General features: G+C 40.3%; 1 protein-coding gene across 5 annotated transcripts in view; it reads right to left on the bottom strand.

Annotated features, from left to right (window-relative positions):
• MTMR10 (myotubularin related protein 10) overlaps positions 1–18589 on the bottom strand; it is a 52414-nt gene that overhangs the window by 2938 nt on the left and 30887 nt on the right. For all 5 annotated transcript variants that reach the window (XM_049108012.1, XM_049108010.1, XM_025437702.3 and 2 more), the window contains 8 exons: positions 12098–12269; positions 10931–11018; positions 10751–10839; positions 8296–8426; positions 7066–7135; positions 6157–6227; positions 3702–3871; positions 2442–2612 (listed from right to left, as the gene is read on the bottom strand). In XM_049108012.1, coding sequence (XP_048963969.1) covers positions 2442–2612; positions 3702–3871; positions 6157–6227; positions 7066–7135; positions 8296–8426; positions 10751–10839; positions 10931–11018; positions 12098–12269 — 962 coding nt within the window. The remainder of the gene's footprint in view (positions 1–2441; positions 2613–3701; positions 3872–6156; positions 6228–7065; positions 7136–8295; positions 8427–10750; positions 10840–10930; positions 11019–12097; positions 12270–18589) is intronic.

The raw sequence follows: 18589 nt of genomic DNA, 5'->3' as shown, positions 1-18589 counted from the left end.
CTCCCTGCAAGGAGCCTGCTTCTCCCTCTGCCTCCCTCTGTGTCTCTGCCTCCCTCTGTGTCTCTCATGAATAAATAAATAAAATCTTAAAAAAAAAAAAAAGGCTGAAATCTAGTAAAACATAAACCCCAACCTGCTTTAATGGCCCTTAGGAAAATATATAGAAATCAGTTGTCTTTTCTTTTTAATGTGAAAACTAAAAATATCTCCAAGGAAGAAAATTAGATTTTCCATAAACAGTACCTGACTGTGAGCATCTAAGGCGGCCTCAGAATGGAAAAAAAAAAAAGGAAATGTCTTTGTGGAAGCGACTGAGAACAGTGGGGTCGTGCTAAAAATCAGGACCTTAAGTCAACAGACAGTTTCCCAGGGAGGGCAGAGGCGGTGCTCCCGGCCTCCAGTCTGGCTATTGCATAAATCATAAATGTGAAGCACTGAGGGAGGGAAGGATCCATGTTAGGACTTGCCAGAAAAAGCTTCTGAAAAACGTCCAGTTAAAAAAATACCGCACTGGAGCACAGACCAGGGAAAACAGATGATATACTTTAAAAAAATATTTAACTTCTATTCCTGCATAGAAATCTATTTGTAAACCTATGTCGGCATATCCAGAATCCAGCCGAGAAGGAGGGGGAGGAGAGAGTGCATCCAGGGGGCCAGCTCGTGCTCCACAGAGACCTCCCGCAGCACCCACCCGAGGTACTGTGGTCACTGGCACCTCCAGACCGACATACTGGCATTTTACATCTCATGCTTTGTGTCTAACAAGGCTATTTGATTTCCTCGCCTTGTGAACATTTTGAAGGCTCCAGTGGTGTATGTGTGTGTGTGTGTGTGTGTGTGTGCATGGGTGTGCTCTCAGGGCAGTGAAAAGACAGGCAAAAACCACCACATGCAGCCCAGCCCGCAGCACAGTGAGAGGTACCAAACTGATGATGGTCCGTGAACGAGAAATGAAAAGGAGCATCTCAGAGACCATTTAGTTTAGGAACAAACAGGTGCCCACACCTCCAGAGCCCAAGCCCAGAATTGTCAGTGCAGGACTGAGATAGGTCACGTTCTTCTAGGGAAGCAGAGAAATTATTTTATGAAGATCTCTCTCCCGAACTCTCCAATCTGAAATAAATACCCTATGACAGTGTTGCACTTCTCTCACCCTGAGCCCCTGGAGAGAAGCAGGCAAGACCTGTTCTACCTCCCTCTCCTGCCTGCTCCCTCTCATAACCAAGCCCCCAGATCCCCTCTCCTTTGCTTTGGGAGGTTCCTCATTGATAAAGTCATCTCCTTACATGTCCAGTGCACTTTGTCTTTCACATCCACATCCAGAATAATTCATTTCTTTAGGAAATAGTGAAGCATAATGCTTCACAGTTTACAAAATGTTTTCAATTCACAGAATGAGTCCAAAAGTAGTACTGTTAGTTTGGTGGATCCGTTTTTACAGATGGGGAACCTGGGCTCACCATTCTTCCAACCCTGGGCAGGATTCACATTATATCAGGCCACATCGCCTGGATGAGGGCCTTACTGCCAAGGCTAAGGACCCCACAGCTCACCGTGAAGGCAAACCTCTTAGAAAGTCTTCCTAGAGGCCCACAGGAGCCGCTCTTGTTTCTCCAATGATTGCTGCAGCATTTATGTGCTATTCTCATTGTTGGTTTAAATGTGGGCGAGCCAGCCAGAACCTGTGGTTTCGGAAGGCTGTACCAACGGCAATCAGAAGTTAGTCTCAAGTTTGGCTTGAGACTCTCCTTAGTTATGATTCTTCCTTCTAGATCATTGAATTGTGACTAGAAATGGATAATCCTACCCCAAAGGGACTGCTGTGTGACAGGTGGGACATTATCTGGCAGTCCAGCACCCACTGAGAATCTCAGCCTAGCACCATGACTACCCTTGCTCTCTGACAGTCCTTCTCCACAGGACCCTTGAAGAAAATAATCTCGCTTTGCTCAACTTTTTTTCTAAGAAATAAAAGTCCTCTAGCAGGACATTTTCAATTACCCATCCAGACACCCCAAATGTGAAAACACATTTAATGTGGTTAAAATAATTTATATCTTTAAAAACTGGTTAATTTTTTTTGTTATGTATCATGTTTTCTTTTTTTTTTAAAATAGGTCCACACCCAATAAGGGGCCTGAACTCATGACCCTGAGATTAAGTTGTGTGCTCTACCCACTCAGCCAGGTGTCCCTAAAAACTGGTGTATTATTGTGAACAATGTACATTAGAGAAACATACCTAAAATACTCATAAAAATGAAACAGGGTCCTAGTTTTTATATGTCTTTAAATAATTCATTCAGAAATTGCAGCTTAAAATGGTAGCTAAGACAGTTTTAATTTACATATTTTAACTATGCAGCCAACTGTACTTCACTTCTATTTCCATAAAGCTGCACGAGGCAGAGAAGTCACTGTTGCCACCATCCTACTTACTGTGCTTTGTTTCACCCGCTGGTGAGGGGAGTTGAACAGGAAGGTGCCGAACAGGGAAATGCGGGTGCTGTCGTACAGCACTGCCAAGTATGTCTCTGAGAACTCGAAGGCCGCTGGGTACTGTTCTAGCAGCTGCCACGTGGCATCCAAGAACAGCAAAAATAAAGGAGACTGGCAGACACAAATGGAAAATGGGATTATTTAATGTTGTCCTTTGGTTATTCCCATTTATTTCCAAATTTAGGGCTCATGTTAAGATTACTAAGAAAACATTTCAGCCTAAAACACTTGGCTCTGAAGCCGAGCCAAGGATATGTCGACAGGTCACCATGGCTTCTGTTAAAGCTTAGAAGTATGTTCAACTGCCATTAACATCACAGCCCTCATTTGCCTAAGAAGCATGTATGTTGAAACGGCAAAGTAAACAGGCAGGTGTCACTATATGAATGGGGGACACTAAAATATGTGATTAAATCTATGTTGGAAATAATTCTTTAGAACACTGAAAAAAAGAAAAAAACACCCCAAACCAGAAAACAATTTATGTGATTTGCTTTTGGTAGACTGTGCAGGCTTGACATCTGGGAAAACAACTCCGTTTCAGAAACCAGTTGTCATTAGCCTCTAGGTCACGTGGTGGATCCCCAAGTACAGCAGCTGATGACAACTATTCTATCTTGGCGTCCCAGCAATTTAAAAGTGAAGTAGTCACAACTGAGATTTTCTCAGATGGTGCAGTTTGTTGTTAAACCGGAGACCCCACGAGTTGGACTGTGCTCTCTGCAACAAGTACATCTGTGAGATGCCTATAGGCTGTTCCCAGTTTACCTCTGCACCCAAGGCAGACACTATGCCCAAAGCTGTTATGAAGGTGTTCTTCTCCAACTTTCCATTCTTACACACGTGCCCCATTTTAAGAAAACATGGTATTCCAAAACTGATTTTTCAAAATTCCTAATGTGCTTGTTATCTGCTTTGCAGAAGAAATACAGCATTTTTTCAAAGTACTTTTCAACTTGAAGAAATGCAACAGACAATTTTTTGGAATTTTTACCTATATACTTATAATAATCTTCATAAGTATATCAATTTGGAGGCTAATCCATCATTAGTTTTGGACTAAGGAATGCTAAGAGGTACCAAATGCAATATTTAAAAAGCCTCTTCATCTCTTTAGACAGAACACCTCTTCACAAGATGACATAGATTTTATCTTGTGCACACTTAAATGACTCACAATGAGCATTACAATTCTGTTACCTCTTTCTCAGATCTCTTTAAGTGGTTGCATCTGTCTAGGAACTGATATCCAGCCATGACCCACTCCTTCTGGATCAGACTCTGAAATCCCGTAATTGTCCTAAAATGGGGATCCAGCATCACTTGAACAAGAGAAGCTACAATACAGCTCAAGTCTCTTCCCTCCTCCTCTGTCAAGAAAATGGAAAGAAAATGACTATTATATAGAAAAATGCTGAGAGAAAGGGAAGAAAAGATACAGTAGTTAATACAGTACTCTCTACCTAAGCTGCCTTCAAAATAATCTATGTTGGGAAAGTTCACTGGATTCCGGCAACTTTAAATTATAGACTTACAGATCAAGTAGTGTTTTGTGGGGGATAATCTTTCATATATGAATATTTTGCAGGTAATAAAGCACAGCCCTCACACTTTATATTTCAGTGGTTTGTGGTGGAAATCTTTCAAGAGTCCATTCTGCTTCCTAAGAATATTAAATATAATGTAATCTTTCCACTGGCAATTCCACATGGTGACTAAGAAGTGAATGAACGGAACAGAATTGTCCACTGTCCTCCAAAAAGGTGGCAGACATTTTCATTCCATCTTTTACAGCTGGTGTCCTTTTCCATAATGCCAGTAATATCCTGGTATCAAAGCCAGCCAAAGAAATCAGGAAAAAAGTCCACCAGTATCCCTTATAATTAAGACTAGAATCATCAACAAAATAGGAGCAAATCAGCTTATCTCATGAATACAAGAATTTATTCTAGGAAAGCAAGGTAGGCTTAACATCTGACAATCAACTAAAGTAACATTTCATATAAATAAATGATAGAAATAACTCATCAGATAGATAAAAATCATCTGTGTGATAAAAATCCAAAATTCAATATATTTTGTCAAACTGAATTTAAATAAAAAAAAAATCCAAAGTTCATTCTGGATGTAAACTCTCAGCAAACTAAGAATACAGAAGGGTACTTCAACCCGATAAGAGGAATCTATGAAAATCTGCAACCAATATCATTCTTTAACAATGGTAACTCCTATAACTGAGCAATTCCACATCTAAGTATCTACCCACAAAAAAATATGTACATATGTCCTCATGGAGACTTTTATATGAACATTCACAGCAGCGTAATTCATAATAGCCACAGAATGGAAGACACCCAATATCCATCAAGAGGTAAATGTATAAATAAAATGTCGTATTTACAAAAGAATACTATTTAGAAATGAAAAAGAAACGGCTGATACATGCTACATGAATGAACCTCAAAAACATGCATGTTAAATGAACGAAGCAGGAGGCAATAGATCACATATTACATGACTCTGTTTATGAGACATCCAGAATGAGCAAATCTACAGAAACAGAAAGTAGATTAGTGGTTGTCTGGGGTTGGGACACAAGTAATCTTTCTGGTGTGATAAAAATTCTCTCCAACTGGACTCTGAACTCTGTGTTCTGTATATTGACTAAAATTACTGATTTCCACACTCAGAATGGGTGAATTTTATAATATGTAAATCATACCTCAATAAACTGTTTCAAAAACACGTTCTAAAGAAAAGTGTTAGTAAAACACAGGCTCACTATCTAAGCCTTTTGTATTATAACAAATGCATCAAGACATGTGCTAGGTAGGATTTTGCAAGGTAGGGTGAGAACACCCACTGGTTGAGAGGAGAGATTACTGGGTTGCTGGACTCTGCATGCACTTGTGAATTAAATAACTCTGACTGCATCAGTTAAGGATTACTTAAAATAGTGCATTACTATTCTTCTTCTCCCCCCCTAAAAGTTGTAAATATCTTTACTTTGTTAAAGTCAGTTAAATTTGACAGTAAAAATTTTTGTAAGCTTTAGTACCATAACATATTCATAAACTATGCAATGTGAATATATCATAAAATAAGGTAGTTCATGGTTTATGAAGCTTTGTCCGTAAGCTTAAAAATTCTCTTAGCTGTAAAGTTATTATTTCACATTCAACTATCCTTTGCTTAACTGAAACATTTTTATATGGCACTTTACTCCTCCTTAACATTAGACAAAATTCACATTATTGGCTACTCAGTTTAGTCAATTTCTTGACACCAAGCTCTTTCTTTAGAGTCCAATTTAGCAGGATCCAGAGGCATTTAAACTAAAATTTGTATGAATTTGAAATGTAGCAAAATTAGAGCAAGAGGATGCTCTGCCAAGATGAACACTTTCTATGACTCCAATAGTAACTGTGACACCCTCATGCTATAGGAGGGAAGATTTAACACAGAGCAGGAAACTGGACTCCTTTCTAATCTTCTACCTGCAGTTGCTGTGCCACTGTTCTCCTCTACCTATGTGTGGAATCTGTAGTGGGTCTGGTGGTGCTGTCATAAGAGACAGCTAGGGATAATGTGATTTACTTGCATCAAGTCACCAAGCTGACTGGCAAGGTGACCAGTGTTTTCAGTAATGAATTACCTTGTAGCACTACAGACAGATGCCGGCTTTCTAGAATGTACACAAGTTCTGCTGAATGTTTAAGGAATGCCCTGAAAAGACAAAGGGAAAAATACTGTTAAAAATCAGACTTCTATAAATATTCCTTTAAAAGTACTTGAAGTCAGGGCACCTGGGTGGTTCATTGGTGGAACGTCTGTCTGCCTTTGGCTCTGGTCAAGATCCCGGGGTCCTGGGATCAAGTTCTGCATTGGGCTCCCCAGAGGGAGCCTGCTTCTCCCTCCACCTATGTGTGTGTGTGTGTGTGTGTGTGTGTGTGTGTGTGTGTGTCTCTCTCTCTGTGTCTCTCAGGAATAAATAATCTTAAAAAAAAAAAAAAGTACTTGAAGTCAAACACATCTAATCTTTCCCTATATTCTTAATGGTCTTTATGAATTTCATTAGTATTTACATGATTCAGAGTACATTTTGATTTTTATATCAAGGAAATTAACCCTTTTATAAAAGGGGGGTTGATTTACATAACATTCTTGAAATCACAAAATACAGAGATGGAGACAAGATCAGCGGCTGCCAAGGGACAGGGATGGGAACGCAACTCTGAAGGGGCAGCATGAAGGGCTTTGTGGTGATGGAGTTCTATATCAGGACTGTGGTGGTAGCTGCACAGACCTATATGTGCAATAAAAATGCAGAGAAACACACACACACACACACACACACACACGAAAACATGTATAAATGGGTGAAATCTAAATAAGGCCTATATATTGCACCACTTGGTTTTGAGACAGTATTCTGGTTAGGGAAAATGTTACCACTTGGGGAAAGCTGGGTGAGGAGTACATGGAGCGCTCTAATGTTTTTGTACCTCTTGTGAGTCTATACTTATTTCAAAAAAAAAAAAAGGGGGAAAGTGTTTGTACAAACCTTACATATTCTAACCACCGAGTATTTTCCAGTGAAGATAACCATTTTTCTTCAGTTTCTTCAAAAGGCTCTGCAATAAATATGGCAATTATATATACACACACACAAACATATGTATACACACATTTAGGCTTTTTAAACAATTTTACATGATCAATAAGAGTTAAGTGATACACGTCACAATTTTGAATATTTAAAAATTGGCTTTAAGAAAGTATTGTGCACTTTCATTTAATAATATGAGCATTTAAAGGATGTGTTACAATTCTAAAAAACACAAAACAAGGCATTCCCCTGGGCCTCTGTTTCCTTCACTATGGCTTTCAGGGAAATCCTGGAAAGTCTCAGCACCTCTGCCTCCTAAGAGCTGGTGGTTCCCACCTTCTAGGTCAGCCCATGCTGGATTCTGGCGCCTCTTCCCCCCACACCCCAGCTTCCTGCCTGCAAGCCCTGCCCTCCCTGCTTCTCTGGATTCTGTGAGCAGGGAAAGGCCTGTACTGCCCTCCCCAGTCCTGTCTCAAGATGTCTCTCACCTCACCAACTCCAGGCTTTAGTTACATTCTACTTACCAGATGGCTGATAAACATTCATGTCATTGTATACACCACCCCCCTCCTCATCTCTCCTTCCAGGCAAGCGCCCATCCAGTGCCACAATGGCTGTCTCTCCTGGCTCTCAGGTAACTAGGGGCTTTCTCTGGGCACCCTTCAGGGACGACTCACTTCACGCCAAAATGATGCTTTCATGTGAGTCATCCCTTCCCACCCTGGGGCACAATGAAAGCAATTGAGGAGCACCTGCTCAAACACACATATTAGAACTCCAAGGCTGCACAGATTACAACATGGCTCTGTCTGAAATCCATGTCAAGTCCTGTGTCTCAAAAGTGTAACTGTATACATTAGAATTTAGTACGTTTGTCTGTAAGGTAGCTCGCTGTTCTCCTTGGCACTTTTACAAAAGTACCCTACCATAACAATCCAGGATTTGAAAGTGATTTCATTGATTTATTTTCTTTCCTCCAAAACAAGAAGCAGTTTAAACTTCATTTTCTAAGAGCTTCCAATTTTGTCATACAATAATTTGTACAAATATTTCAATGAGCCCCTACTTATATATTTATTTTTATATTTTCAAGGAATATTGCTTTTTCTGACATACCTCATGCAATGCTGTATCCCTCATTCACTATATACATATATACGTATACACACCAAAAAATGAAATTACCATTAACGCATAGTTGCTTGAGTTTTACAAAAGCCGCCTGTATTTCTTGGATATTGGGCAAGGTCTTATCCAAATCTGATTTGTAAACATCACTTCTCTGTGGATGACTTTTAGTTATTGCATTACAGATCCTAATAAAGACAAAATCCTTGAGTCATTCATTCATGCCACACATTTTTTGAAGACCTATTATGAGCTAAGGCACTACTCTAAGAGCTGGAGATAGACGGACATAGACAGGAGGAGCCTCTGCTCTCAATGGGCTTCTGTGCTTGGTGACAGGAGGGTAAATGAGAAAGTAACAGGCTGTAAAGGCAACAGGTGGCATCATCCAGTGAATGCAGGCTAGTTCAAGGCATGTGGTCAGAAAGGCTTTTCTGTGAAAACGCTACTGAAGCCAAAACCCAAAGGACCAGGAGCCACACAAGATGTGAGGGAAAGTGTTCTAGGCAGAGGGACTGTAGAGGCAAAGGTCCTGTGCTGGACACAAGCTCAGCTGTGGACAAAACTAGAGAAGACCAGTGGGACTGAGCTGATGTGTCTAAGGAGAAATGGGTGGAGAGAGCTTGGACAACAAAGAGAATCTGTCTTACTTATGAAGGGTGGGACAACTGGAAAAACAAAGGAATTAAAACAATTCACAGCTTAGTAAAATTCAAAGATTAAAAGTGCTACTGGCTCTAAGGGTTCAGAATGAACTCTCTTCCCAAAGTGCTGTAGGCTCCCCTCTAATAGCAGTACCCCTCCCTAAGCACTTGACCAGCAGACATGGCAGTCAACAGCAGCCTTGGAGCGTGACAGGACAGACAGGTCATCTTCAACGTGACTGAAGTAAAAAATCCATCAGAGATGATCTGAAGGCAGTCACCCTCCTTTGCAGAAAGCTGAAGGGTCATGTGAGGGTCATGTCACTTGACGTTTATTTGCTTCAGCAAACATAGCTTTCTTACATATGGTAGTGTGGAAACAAACCTAAGATCTGGCTGTACCAATAACAGAGTGTGATACACAATTTGAGGCTCTCTGAGCTGGGTTTCTAAGATCTGTTCCCTTGTTCTTCATTTATTTAATTAAGTACTGAATAAATATCCAATATGATAGTTCTTTCCTGAGTGCTGAATGTATAACGGTGTGCAAATCTAGTCCCTTCAGCTCATGAGTTTACAGCCTAATAGCAAAGACAGGCAATAACCAAGCTAACACACATATACAATTAAAAACTGAGGTAAGAGTTATGAAGAAAACTGAGAGAGCCAAGGAGAACATATAACTTGAGGACTGATCTAATTGAGGAGGTAAGGGAAAGCTCATCTTCAGGAAGTGATGTTCGAACTGAGATACAAAGAATGAGTAAGTACTGAGTGGGTGGGGTAGAGAGTGCTCAAGGATAAGCATGAAGAAAGGCAACCCAAAAGGGAAGAGCACTGGCAAACGGCAGGAGATGGGAAAGCCCAGGCAAAGTCCATGGGGCCGAGGCCTGGAGCAGCAGGCATGGTACTGGCTGAGACACTAGAGGAAGAAATGAGGGTGCCTGACAACACACTGGGCTCAGAGGGGAGATAGCTAGAGTGGACACACAAAGGTTTGTAAGATTTCTAAAGAGTATATGACAGAATTTGATGATGGACTGAATATGGGTAAGGAAGCGAGAGAGAGAATACATCCAGGGTGACTCATGGGTTTCTGGAGCAGGCTGGGAGAGGGTGTGGTGCCCATATATTGGAGTCTGGCTTTGGACATAATGAAAGGGACTTTGAGATTTCCACACAGAAGATGTCACATCAGAGATATAAATTTGATGGTCACTAAATCCACAGCCACAGAACTTCTCTAGGATGGAAATACAGAATGGGCAGAAGCAGTGGACAGATTGCCAAGAACCAGGGTTGCAAAACACACAGAGTACAGGTGAGAAAGAGGGGCTTCAGGAGAGTGAAAGAAGCAGGAACCTGGGACTCAGAAGGCTTTAATGAGAGACAGATCAATAGTGATGCCCACCAACTGATGAATGTCTACTGCTTGAACAACATAGAGATTACTGGTGACTTCAGCAGATGATGCCAAACTTGTTTGTGGAAGCTAATCATTTAAGCTACTGTGACTCTGCAGACCTAACACACTCTGAACTATAAGAAAAGTTTGATTTATCCAGAAGTATCTCAACTGGAAATCAATGCACTTTGGAAGTATGATGAGGTGACACTGTTATAGCAAGACATGAACAACTTAAGATCTTTTAGTGTCTTAAAAGCCAAAAGAGTTAAAACTATATTTAGTACAACTTAAATATTAATTTTATGCATTTTTTTCAAAACAGTAATTCTTGCATAGAATATATGGTGCTAATTAATAAAACTCTGCCATTTTCCAAGTATTTTCAAGTAGTCAGGAGTTTACTGTACTCATTTATGATAACTAAAAATGTCCAAAGTAACAATGACCATTTCCTGATTACCTCTGGTCAATTTTCCTCTGTTGTAGCACATCTTTTATGAGGGCCATTCGCACAAGAGCACTGCCATTAGAGTGACTCCAGCACCAGAGCTAGGAGGGAAGCAGAGCCTTTACTTAACTGAGTAGAAAAAAAAAAAAAAAAAGACATAGGTTTGAATGAAATCCAACAGACATCACTTACTGGCATCCTTCTTCCAACAAAAGAATGGGAGAAGATCTTCAGATCCTGGTCTGCTAAAGAACTTGGTACTACAAAGTATTCTGGAAGGCTGGGGAGGAAAAAGCAAACCTAACATAAGAGTCCTCTGCTTTAGGCAGGTGCAGATCCCATATATAATTTTTTTTTAGAAGATTTTATTTCTTTATTCATGAGAGACACACACACACAGAGAGAGAGAGAGAGAGAGATGCAGAGACACAGAGGGAGAAGCAGGCTCCATGCTATGCAAGGAGCCTGATGTGGGACTCGATCCCCGGTCTCCAGGATCACACCTTGGGCTGCAGGCGGCGCTAAACCGCTGCACCACCGGGGCTGCCCCCATATATAACTTTTTTTTAAAGATTTTATTTATTTATTCAAAAGAGAGAGAGAGAGAGAGAGAGAGAGAGAGAGAGAGAGAAAGGGGGGCACAGACATAGGCAGAGGGAGAAGCAGGCTCCACACAGGGAGCATGACGTGGGACTTGATCCCAGGTCTCCAGGATCATGCCCTGGACCAAAGGCAGCATTAAACTGCTGAGCCACCCGGGCTGCCCCCCATATTAGAATTAAACATGTTTATCTTCATTTAATTTGTACCCTACTTGGTGACCACATGGTAGGCACCATGGAAGACAAGGCGGGCCCTAGGTATCTCCTTCTTAAACATGTGTGATGCAGTTAATTAACACAACTTATGTTTATGGCAGGAGAAAATATCCAAAGGAGATGTATGAAATGGTCTCCAAAATGATTAATTTATCAACATGTATTCAGTTTCTGAAAAACATATCCACCTGTATTCTCTATGGCTAAGGACACAAGGCACACAAGATAAAACCAAACGCAACCCACAAGTCTGCTAAGAAGTTTTAGCTCCTCCCTCTCTCTTCTAACTGTTCTCATCCCCAAAAGACACCCAGACTCTAGGATACTGCCTGGACAGCAATTCCAAGTAGATAGGCTCACTGTGCTGTAAGACAGCCTCCTTTCTCTCTTCTTCCCTTTATCTTTAAAATATTCATGAATGTGCTATTCAAAACAAATATTCCATTCACCATAACTTAAAAGCTATCAGAGAGCAGAGTTTGATGATTATTCATAAGAGGTCATTCCCAGCTATAAATAAGGTTATTAAAACTGGACTTACCAAGTGGATATCATGTAACCCTCGTTAATAGAACAAACTCTCCACCCGGAAGCACCTGTTCTCTTGATTTCTCGGTCCCAGTCTGAGTATGTTTCAAAGAATGGGGTTTTTTGGTTGCTGCCACCAACAGCTCCACTGCCACCTCCTGAGGGTATTCCGTTAATTTTAGTGGCTACAAGAAAAAGCAATATTGTTAGTTTTGTTTCAATGGTCACATTTCACATTTCGTCCCACATTCCCCGTTCTTTCTTGGCACCTCCTTAGTCAGGAACACACTTGGACGGGACATCTCCTCCCTGTGCGTCTTTCAAGTCTCTCCGAGATGTTCCTACTGTTCCCAGCAGTCCTGAGAAAGAGGCGGCCCTCCTCTTGTCAGAAGAATTCACTTTGTTTTATCCTTATCTAGCTCTTTCCTGACTCCTTCAGCATCACTTAGTTTCTCTGTCCTTCTACTTGGCTCTATCTCTTCTGCCTTCAAACACAAACAGGTCACCTGGACTTTGAAAAGACTTTCATTTGACCAAACCACCACTACTCCACCTATTAATTTGACCAAACTGCACCACTACTCCATGCTATACATTTTTCCTCTTCTGTTACTAACCACCTTCCCAAATGATGAACAATGCCTACTGCCCAGATTTTCTCTTTTTCAATGGTCTTCTATCTCTACTATTCCACAGAAACCACTCACGAGCCTTGCTCATCCCCCTGCCCTAAACTGTGGGGTAAATTCATGTCATGCTTATTTTTTCCACACGTTTTGCCTGAAACAATGAATGCTTCCAATCATCTGTTCTTGACCAAATCTTTCATCCTTTTAATACTGACACCTCAACTCTCTTCTATGGCTTATTATAAAATTCTTGGTCTCATAACAGTCCATTTTCCTTTGAAAAGTTCACAAGGTTTCCTTATACTCCACCAGAGGGCCACTTTTATCTGGGGATTTCAGCCTGAATATCCTTAGCAAGAAGCCCTCTCTCATCAAGGAAGGCTGCTATCCTCTGGGACATGCGCACAACCTCAGGAAGGCCTGCAGAATGACCCAAGGGAAGGAGAGCATCTCAGCAGTCAGTGTGATCTACCCTGGCAATCTGGAGAGACAGATGGCACAATCTTTCCTGGTCCTGTGTCTCACAGCTGCAGGCTGCAACGGTGGCAAGAGTCCCGCCTGACATCCCTGACATGATGTTCTCCAGCACTCAAATCAGCCTGCAGCCTGCCATGGGACACAATTCCCCAAAATCATGCTTTCATGATGCTATACCCTTGTCCCAAACTTCCCCTTATGCTCATTTTCCAACTTCCTCAAGCAAACCTAAATGGTTTTGCTGAAAAAGCCCTTAGATAATCAACCTGACCTTTCATTATGGCCTAACCCCCATTTTCCCCTGAAGCCAAGGAAACCCCTTCATTATCCCATGAACATGCCATGCCCATTTCTGTGGACCATTTATTAGCACCTAGTACAGCACAGTTTTTTTCTGAGAACCTCCAAGGTGCTAAGGCCTGAAAACTTAAAAATGGGTAAGGTTTTATCTCTATTTTCAAAGTGCCAACAAGACAGTGGCGGGTAAGTTCAGCACCAGTCACAGTGAGCTGGATGTACAAGCGTACTGAGAGCACAAAGGATGACAACCCTAACGCTCACTGGAGATGAAGGCCTCAGGACCTGACTACATCTGAACAGAGACTTGGGGAGTGAGCCAAATGTTGCTAGATGGCTGGTAAAAAGGAGGTAGGCATGCTGGGCAAAGCAGAACATAAAAAACGTGGTATAATTGTATTAAAATCAAGTAATGAAATACAGCTAGAGCATTGGGAATGCAAGGGGTGGTGGAAGAGAGGCTGGAAAATTAGATGGGGCCAAGACTCTTGGTCTGCGCTGCCCCAAAGAGTAGCCATTAGCCACATGTGCTATTTAAGTTGAAACAAAACAAAACAAAATAAAATAATGCAGGTCCTCAGTTGTACCAGCCATACTTCCAGTGCTCAACAGGCACACGTGGCTAGTGGCTCCTATGCTGGACAACGCAGATGAGAGAACACTGCCCTCCCTGGGTCTCATGCACCATGCTAGGAATTTTGAATTTTATACTTCAAGTGGCACCAGAATTACCCAGTGATTCTGATTTCAGTAGAGCTTGTTTAATATGAAAATGCTAAAGCCAAGCACATATCCTGGAGTGCCACTCCATCTCAGTTCCTTCTTCAGAGTAACTACAACCAGAAAGTATGCTGAGGAACATGGGAACTGTAATCTCTATAGGATGCAGAATTCCCAGGCAACTGTGACTTTATACACAGTGTTCCAGAGCACCAAAACCCACAGAAAGCTATTCAACATTAGAAAATGTAAGTAATTCATCATATGATCAAATTGAAGGGAAAGAAAAAAAACCCATATGATCAGTTCCGAGTGTAGAAAACATTTGATCAAGTTCAATACCTACTCACAATTTTAAAAAACAAACTTCAGGAAATTGGGACTAAAAGGGAAATTCCTACTTGATAAAGGGTAATTACCAGAAACACACAGTAAATATCTTCATCAGAATCCGGAACAGAAATAATGCCTGCTATCCTGATTACTATTCAATATTGTACCAAAGGTCCTTGCCACACAATGAGACAACTACCACCAAAAAAGAAGTATAAAGAGCACATTCTCAATTTTTAAAGAGCTATGAAAATAGTTTGACAGGATACTCTCAGCTAGGAGTCTAGAACTGAGTACTTTTGAATGTTTTGAAGTTACTTTATTAATAAACTAGGCTGAGAACATGTAGTTTATAAGATTGTTTCTCTGGCAAGATTCAGTCTCAGTATCTAACTACAAAAAAGACAAATTTTCTGAATATCGGGTGAGAAAAGCTATAGGATATTGAACTATTTACTATTGTACTGGTTTTGGTTGTTGAAAACCTGTCCATTTCCCAACAAGTAGGACTGTTTTATGCTCTACATTTCCTTCTGTGAGAACTTATTAGAGAATGTGTAGCAGATACTAATCTGGCATTAAAGAGTCTGGAAATTCTAATGCTATCAGAAAGTCCCAAAGCCCTAATGCCTGTGGCCTGCTCTACAAGTGGATTACTAATGGGTGCAGCAACAGACTGGCAAAACAATCATCTCAGGAAGATCCAGCTCCTCTGAGAGTTAGTTACCTACTTTAGAACAGCTCCTCAGCCAACTGAAAGTGAAAACTAGATAGTGAGCATTCCTGCTCTTGGCTTTTTTTTTAAAGTTATTTATCTGAGAGTGAGCAAGAGTGAGACAAATGCACAGATTGGGGGCGGGTGGGAAGGGCAGTGGGAGAGGGAGAGAGAGAATCCTCAAGCATGACTTCTGCTAAGGGCAGAGCCCAACATGGGTCTCCATCCCAGGACACCGAGATCATGACCTGAACTAAAATCAAGAGTTGCATGCGCTCAACCAACGAGTCACCCAGGTGCCCCTCCTTGGCTATCTTCCCTGACAGTTTAAAAGTCTAATCCCATGCTGTGCTGAAATTAACTAGTCCCATCTATATTTAGAATGGTCTCAAGCAACAGCAAAGACAATAAAAGTGGTTAACATACCAGAAGAAAGCCTATCGCCTTTATGATACTGCTGAAATCAGAAGTCATAAAGGATGACAAGGGTAAAAAGAGAGCTGTGATATTAAGTGCAACAGGTTGAGTCAATGGCTGTAACCGGGAGATCTGTTGGGCCTGGGGCAGACCTGGGATGGCTGCCTTTTAAAAGATCCTCCAGGAATTCTGATACAGGAAGTTGGTTGGGAGCCACTAGTATTCAAGAGACAGAAGGATCAATCACAACCATGTATAGCTACACTGAGAAACTTAAAAGAACTGACAGGCAACAAACTTTAAAAATTTCTAGTTTCAAATGGATTATGTTCTCTGTAAGTGGTTTTCAAATAAGCATTTAATGGAAAATCTAATACCAAGGCCTATGTTAATAAAAAGGATAAAATAACAAAATAAACCACCGAGAACATACATTTTCTGCTGTGGGTCTACTATATGATACCTTGAGATTACGCCATAGCATTTGAAAGTTCGATGTCTGCCATGGAGTAGAGCTGCTAACACTGAGGCTGCAGGTAACTTTATGAAGTTTTCTTTCTTTTTTTTTTTTTTGGTTGGGGGGGGGGGCAGAGGGAGAGAGAATCTTAAATAAATCCATGCCCAGGACAGAGTCCGATGTGAGGCTAGATCTCACCATGCTGAGATCATGACTAGAGCTGAAATCAAGAGCTGGACTGAGCTTAACCGACTGAGGTGCTCAAGTGCCCCAACTTCATGAGGTTTTCAATTCTTCAGACTAGAGGCATAATCTGAATCTTTGATTTTTATCACAAAGATGAAGCTGTACTTTTGGGACATTATTTGCCTGATAATAACCTGACCAATGAAAGCAGAGTCCTTGTGGTTTCTTCCAAATTAAAGAAGAAAAAAACCAGAACCTCTGTGCTTATCTGTGCCAGTACCTCCCACATTGTTCCTGGGGGAGGTATGCCTCGTTGCTTTACTTTGGGATCCTCGCAGAAGTACCTGGATGAGTGGTGAGCTATGCAGAGAAGGTGTTTTCACTCAAGGGATTATGAACTTGGAAGAAAACCTCTGAGTGCCAAAGGCCATCTAAAAGAGTCTTTTCTTAGATAACTGCAGGGGACATCTTCTAACTTCAGATCTTATTTGTGGAAACAGCTTTGTCACCTACCTGCCTGCAAAAAGGACTTCTTTATTCTTTAATCCAGCCAATGAATCAAGGTGGCATCCAGAAGTTCAAGAGTGGATTATTGGGCATCTTTCACTCACAAATTAATGAATTCTGACTGCAGTGTGTGGAAATTTCAGGCTTCTTTTGATCTTAAGGATGCAGTTTATGCTTCTGCAACAGCACGGAAGGATATTAAAGGGTGTTACCCTAGAAGGAATCTTAACAAAACTCTGGCCAAGTTTTAGGTTTATGAAGTACCTGTCAAAGGAGGAAGTGAGTGAAGGATGTAATGAAAAAAGTGTTCCTGAATATTTTAAGTATTAATTACCAAATTTTATTAACAAGCTATATATAAGAAGACACAGAACTGACTGATGTAAATAAGAAAACCCAGTAGTAGAAGAGCAATGTGTTGAATAACTATTTAAAGTATTATTAACCCAGAGATGCCCACAAGGAATGGATGAAGAAAACTGAAAAGTAACTGGAGCAGGCATCAGGTTCCCAAACACATAATGGAGTTTACTGCATTCACTGAGCTCAAGTCATTATGTTACTTCAGAAATCATGGATCTATATTGTGGACAGAATCATTTCTATTAGAAAAAAATAGCATCAGGAATTGATCTGTATCATAAACAAATTTAAGTGGGACTCAAAGACTCTTTCTTATAACTCCTGGACCTCCCGGAATTTTCATTTCAGCTACTCTCTTGCAAGTGTGGGTGAGGATCTTATTGAAAATAACCTTGATGATCATGGTCTATAGCCTTATGATAGTCCAAAGAAATATTCACCTAATGAGTAGTGGAGGGTCTACAACACTTTTATGTTTAGACAATAAGTGAATTTTATAATTTATATTAAGAAATAAACTTAAAAAGTTAATTTTATTTTGCTCAAGCATAAGTTACAATTGGTTACATTTTGATAGTTAAATGTTTTGTTATCCAATTTCTATAAATACAGCACATATGATAAAAGCTACTCTTCCTGCAAAGCATGACTTTCACATACCATCTCTATGGTGTTTACAAGTATCTTTTAAAGTAGTGAAAATATATTTATACCACGTGCACCTACAGATACTCCATTCTGTTCCTATATTTTAATGTATTTACAATATAGTGATACTCAAATATGCTTTTATTATAGAGATTATTTAAATTACCATAATATGTTTTGAGGTAATAAAATGAAAGACCAGTACAATTAATTTGTAAGATCCCTGTCCAGACTATGCTGGGGTGAACTGATCTTTCACTGTAAATATGTAACTGATTTATTCTTCTTCCTTAATAGTGGGAGAACTCATGTCTCAGTAGGTAGAGTTAATGTGTGGCCCCTAATTTCCAAGGGGCTAATATGAAACATGTTTTTCCTCTATCCTTTTATTTTTTTAAATGGCTGATTAAAATTACATTTGCATATAAGAAATATACAGAATTACAGGATCATCTGGAATTTTCCTTGGTGATGTCATCACTGAGTAATTACATACTCAGTATATGAACAATACTATTTTACTTTTACAAAAACTGCTTAGAATATACTTGTCCTTAAGACAAATGGCTCCTCTTCCTTTTTCTCAATCTAATTCAGAAACATAAAGTCAATATTTTGATGAGGTCAATCAATGATGATCTCTCCACTAAAAAGTTTAATCACTTTCGCTTTTGCATGAAATCACACTATGCCAGAAAAGATCATGCATCTCAAATATCTTTTAATTTTCTGCTTGTTTTCTTAAAAGATAACATC

This window comes from Canis lupus, chromosome 3 (assembly GCF_003254725.2).
Source record: "Canis lupus dingo isolate Sandy chromosome 3, ASM325472v2, whole genome shotgun sequence".
In the NCBI taxonomy this organism is placed as follows: Eukaryota; Metazoa; Chordata; class Mammalia; order Carnivora; family Canidae; genus Canis; species Canis lupus.
Note: the sequence above shows the minus strand (reverse complement) of the source record. Positions and strands in the feature narration are given on the sequence as shown.